This window comes from Arachis ipaensis, chromosome B05, assembly GCF_000816755.2.
Source record: "Arachis ipaensis cultivar K30076 chromosome B05, Araip1.1, whole genome shotgun sequence".
Classification (NCBI taxonomy): domain Eukaryota; kingdom Viridiplantae; phylum Streptophyta; class Magnoliopsida; order Fabales; family Fabaceae; genus Arachis; species Arachis ipaensis.
In genome coordinates this window covers 126,014,452-126,019,704 of record NC_029789.2, presented here as the reverse complement: position 1 = coordinate 126,019,704, position 5,253 = coordinate 126,014,452, and the positions used below count along the sequence as shown (strand labels likewise).

Here is a 5,253-nt window from a genome sequence, read left to right as displayed (position 1 = left end):
CCGTAATTTGTCTCTTTCATTTCTTTTATAACAATTTTTTTTTTTTTGGGGATGAAAAAACATGAAACAGGTTTGTTGCTAGAGGGAAAAGGTTATTGAAACACCAACAAATAATGGAAGATTTGGAGAAAGCAGTTGAAGACAGAGGTGAGAGGAACAAGCTTTTAGAGGGCTTGTTAGGTTACATCCTCAGCTCCACTCAGGTTCCATGAAACAATGATCTCACTTCTCTCTTTTCAGTGATCAAAAGGGTGTTCATATTTATAAACTTTGAATTGTGTTGCAGGAAGCTGCTGTTGTTCCTCCTTATGTTGCTTTCGCAGTTCGGCCGAATCCAGGGTTCTGGGAATTTGTTAAAGTGACTGCAGATGATTTGCAAGTGGAAGGTATTGAGGCCACAGATTACTTGAAATGCAAGGAAATGATATTTGATGAGAATTGGTAAGTGTTGAAATTCTCTCCAAAGCAATACCTATAATTTAATCACAAGATGTAGCAGCTTAGTGAAACTTAAGTTGAATATGGATGCAGGGCAAGTGATGAAAATTCATTGGAGATAGATTTTGGGGCTATAGATTTCACTACGCCACGCTTGGCGCTTTCTTCTTCGATTGGCAATGGACTAAACTTCACCACGAAGATCTTGAGCTCAAGGTTGAATGAGAGGTCCCAAAGTTCAAATGCATTGCTTGATTACTTGTTAAGCCTTAATCATCAAGGAGAGGTGAAAATGAAAAGCATGGTACTATAAAAATTCTTGAACAAGATAAATAAGAGAAAGCTGAATTCATGTTTTCTTCTTTTACCATTATGGCAGAACCTTATGATTAATGACAAATTGAATAACTTGACAAAGCTTCAAACAGCACTGAAAGTAGCTGAAACATATGTTTCTGCTCTCCGCAAAGATACACCTTACCAGAGATTTGAAGAAAGGTCAACGTCTAACTCTTGTATTTTATTTCTTTAGTAACTTTTTAGAATTTAATTTTGATACATTGTCAGTATGAAACAATTTTAGACGTGCATCTAATCATGTAACGTCACATCAACAAAAATAACTATTTTTTTCATTGACCGTGTAAATGGTCGTCTGAAAGAACGAATGTGATTGAATGGCTGTGTATGCATCAAAATTAAACTCAACTTTTCAAGGGTATATTTGTTAAGATATGAATTTCTTTTTCTGTGAGCAGGTTCAGAGAGTGGGGATTTGATAAGGGGTGGGGGAACACTGCAGGGAGGGTTAAAGAGACAATGAGAATGCTTTCGGAGGTTCTAGAAGCTGCAGATCCATTGAAGTTGGAATCACTTTTCAGCAGGCTTCCAAATATGTTCAACATTGTTATTTTCTCCATTCATGGCTACTTTGGACAAGCAGATGTTCTTGGATTGCCGGATACCGGAGGCCAGGTAAGAAATCCCTTCCTTTCACATGATTTTGTTACGAGTGCAATTTTAATGCACTGACTATTGGCTAAGTTGTTTTTGTTGATATGACAGTATAAAAATACGTAATTAGATGTCTGTGTAAGAATATTGTTATTAGATTTTTCGACATAACAAATCCAATTAAAACCTTGAAGTTGTAGTATTACTCTTTGATATCTAACCAGAAATTTTATTGAAGTGAATAATCTTTTGATTTGTTGGGATTATTTTTTCCAACAGGTAGTTTATATTCTTGATCAAGTAAGGGCCTTAGAAGAAGAGTTACTGCAAAAGATTAAGCTACAAGGCCTTAGTGTGAAACCACAGATTCTTGTGGTAAGTTACTGAGGTCTAGTAACTCTAGAGTATTACAAAATACTAATCATGGTTCAAAAAATGCAAATAACACTTGATTTTCTTTTTTGTTTCTAATTGTGATCCATGCACACAGGTTACAAGGCTCATACCAGATGCTAAAGGGACCAAATGTAACCAGGAACTGGAACCTATCATCAACACTAAGCACTCTCACATTCTTAGGGTCCCCTTTTGGACGGAGAAGGGGATCCTCCGGCAATGGGTGTCGCGCTTCGATATATACCCTTACTTAGAAAGATTTGCGCAGGCATGTCCAATCATATCTTTATTTCATTCTTCAATCCAGTGATGTTTTTTACCGTTCATGTTATCTTTTATCATAAACAGGATGCTACTATCAAGATTCTTGATCACTTGGAAGGAAAGCCTGACCTCATCATTGGAAATTACACTGATGGAAACTTGGTCTCATCCTTAATGGCTAATAAACTTGGAGTAACACAGGTTGATTCAGTCACCTACCTTGATGCATATATAAATAAGAATTAATAATGTACATTAGCAAAGAAAATTCATCAGTAGAGACTAAAGAGAGAGTTTACAAGGACTCATGGAATTTTACACGAACCAAAAACTTAATTGACTCTTATTAACACTTTAACTAAGAGTCTAATACTTAAAACCTTGTATAAATGAAGGCAACCATTGCTCATGCTTTGGAAAAGACCAAATATGAAGATTCAGATGTCAAATGGAATGAATTTGATGAGAAATACCACTTTACAAGTCAATTCACTGCTGACATGATCTCAATGAATTCAGCTGATTTCATCATAACTAGCACATACCAAGAGATTGCTGGAAGGTATATAGGTTTTATTTTAATTTCTTGTGAATCATACATTCTTATAAGTTCAACTCAGATTGACATTACTTGGAATACAAGTAACTTCATTTTATTGTGTAATCAGCACGAATAAGCCGGGACAGTATGAAGCTCACACTGCATTTACCATGCCGGGGCTATGTCGTGTCGTGTTTGGCATCAGTGTCTTTGATCCAAAGTTCAACATTGCCGCCCCTGGCGCTGATCAATCAGTGTACTTCCCTTTTACAGAAAAACAACAGCGATTGATCGAATTTCATCCGGCTATCGAGGAACTACTTTATAGTAAGGATGACAATGAAGAACACATGTAAGTGTTTGTCCCTGAATTTACTGTATTATTGGAAACATGTCACTTTAATGGCCTAATTCCAAACCTGAAATGTGTTTGGAACAGAGGGTATTTGGAGGACAAAAAGAAACCGATCATATTCTCGATGGCTCGGCTGGACAAAGTGAAGAATCTCAGTGGCCTAGTGGAGTGGTATGCGAAGAATAAGAGGCTGCGAAGTTTGGTGAACCTTGTGATTGTTGGAGGGTTCTTCAATCCAGGCAAATCAAAAGACAGAGAGGAAATCTCAGAGATCAAGAAGATGCATTCCTTGATAGAAGAATACAAACTCAAGGGCCAGTTCAGGTGGATTGCAGCGCAAACAGATCGCTACCGAAACAGCGAGCTGTATCGCTGCATTGCAGATACAAAGGGAGCTTTTGTGCAGCCAGCAATGTATGAGGCTTTTGGTCTCACAGTGATTGAGGCTATGAACTGTGGATTACCAACTTTTGCTACAAATCAAGGAGGCCCTGCAGAGATTATAGTTGATGGAGTCTCAGGATTTCATATTGATCCTTACAATGGAGATGAATCAAGCAATAAGATTGCTGATTTCTTTGAAATCTGCAAGACTGATCCTGAACACTGGAATACAATCTCCAAAGCTGGTCTTCAACGCATCAATGAATGGTAAAATTCTTAACCACATTCATAAAAATGTGTTTGGAGAAAAATGCAACAATGTTTTTATCTCGAGCCAAACTTTTCTGTCTTGAAACACTTATCAAACACAGCGTCAGGGATGGATTTCTTAATGTGAGTTCTTGTGTGTTATTTGTAGCTACACATGGAAGATATATGCAAAGAAAATCTTGAACATGGGATCAATCTATGGGATCTGGAGAAGGCTAAATAAGGAACAAAAGTTGGCAAAGGAAAGATACATCCACATGCTCTATAATCTCCAATTCAGGAACTTGGTAATTTTCTTATTTCAGACATGGTTAATTCCTTTCACCAAGGATTAATAACTATTCAAAAAAACATATACATAGATTTAATTGAGTTGCCTTGCATTGCAGGCAAGGAAAGTTCCCATTCCTGGTGAGGCATCCTTTGATCCTGCACCAATGGCAACAACTGTAGGAAAAAAATCTGCACCAGAAGGAGCATCACCTAAGATCTTGAAGCCTGATGTTGCAGCAGCACCAACTTCCAGGATTGAACCTCAGATTCCAAGGCAAGTCACATAGTACAAGTAGTTAAATTTCATTTTAATCATGATGTTCATCTTTCATAACACCAAAGTCTTAACTCTGGACACTCAATGGACTAAATTATAATATTTTATCACAAGAGAAATTATTGCATATTCATAAAACAGTTTAGGTGGTATGTATTTCATGCATTTATAAAGGGACATATAAGTATTTATTATAACAAAAATATATTTTTGAATAAAACATCACTTTATGAATTACTGCCGGATAATCTTTTTCAGTATTTATGAATGTTGTATTTNNTATAATTCATATATATTATTTTTTATAATTTGATTATTTTAGTTGAATTATAATTAAATCAGTTGAATCACTAAATTGACAAATAATAATTAGAATGGTTTGATGACTGGTTCAGTTTTTAAAACCTCAAAAAACACACACATTAATAAGATATCAATAAGATTACAAGTTTGTCATAAGCTTTTGTATTTGCTAGCCTTTATTAACCAAAGTAGGTTTTAATTTGCAGGGATGAGGGTAAGGAAGTAATTTCCCCTCAAGAGAGTAGCATTTTAGGGACAAGGAATCGCTTAAGTTGGTGGATTGGCATGATTGGATCTTTGTTCATCCTTCATTACTTCTTACAGAATCTGGATCGTATATTCACATGGAATAACAACAATCACATGTAAATTTAGTTCATTCCTTCTAGTTTTAACTCAAATACTAATGAGTTTACCTTTCTGTAGTTTCAATAATCTTATAAAATAAATTGTACCAATAAGAGAAAGTTCAAAAGTAGCTTGTCAATTATTCCAAAACATTAATAAAAAGCTCTCGTAGACATGGATTCATCTTGTTACATCATCTTTTATTTATTTTTTCGCCAAGCATTGCAAATCATAATTCAAAATATAAAATTGAATACATATCAATTATATTATATATACATAAAAAATTAACTACTAAATTTCTACATAATATTTTTGCAATTTAATATTTTTCTTTCCTTTCCATTCAAAATCTGCTCGCTAAAGACTATCATTTAAAAAAAAAAAAAGAACGAAAATTAATACAATAACTAAACCTTATCCATTAGGTGGAATTGGTTGAAAGTTACA

General features: G+C 35.0%; 1 protein-coding gene across 1 annotated transcript in view; it reads left to right on the top strand.

The window, feature by feature from the left end:
* Positions 1 to 4,994, top strand: part of LOC107644054 (sucrose synthase 7) — a 6,086-nt gene extending 1,092 nt beyond the window's left edge. The window contains exons 2-15 of the mRNA XM_016347838.2: positions 71 to 203; positions 287 to 441; positions 532 to 724; positions 818 to 936; positions 1,197 to 1,413; positions 1,672 to 1,767; positions 1,883 to 2,056; positions 2,137 to 2,253; positions 2,448 to 2,614; positions 2,721 to 2,945; positions 3,033 to 3,599; positions 3,751 to 3,889; positions 3,992 to 4,149; positions 4,662 to 4,994. Coding sequence (XP_016203324.1) covers positions 71 to 203; positions 287 to 441; positions 532 to 724; positions 818 to 936; positions 1,197 to 1,413; positions 1,672 to 1,767; positions 1,883 to 2,056; positions 2,137 to 2,253; positions 2,448 to 2,614; positions 2,721 to 2,945; positions 3,033 to 3,599; positions 3,751 to 3,889; positions 3,992 to 4,149; positions 4,662 to 4,824 — 2,623 coding nt within the window. The 3' untranslated portion in view covers positions 4,825 to 4,994. The remainder of the gene's footprint in view (positions 1 to 70; positions 204 to 286; positions 442 to 531; positions 725 to 817; positions 937 to 1,196; positions 1,414 to 1,671; positions 1,768 to 1,882; positions 2,057 to 2,136; positions 2,254 to 2,447; positions 2,615 to 2,720; positions 2,946 to 3,032; positions 3,600 to 3,750; positions 3,890 to 3,991; positions 4,150 to 4,661) is intronic.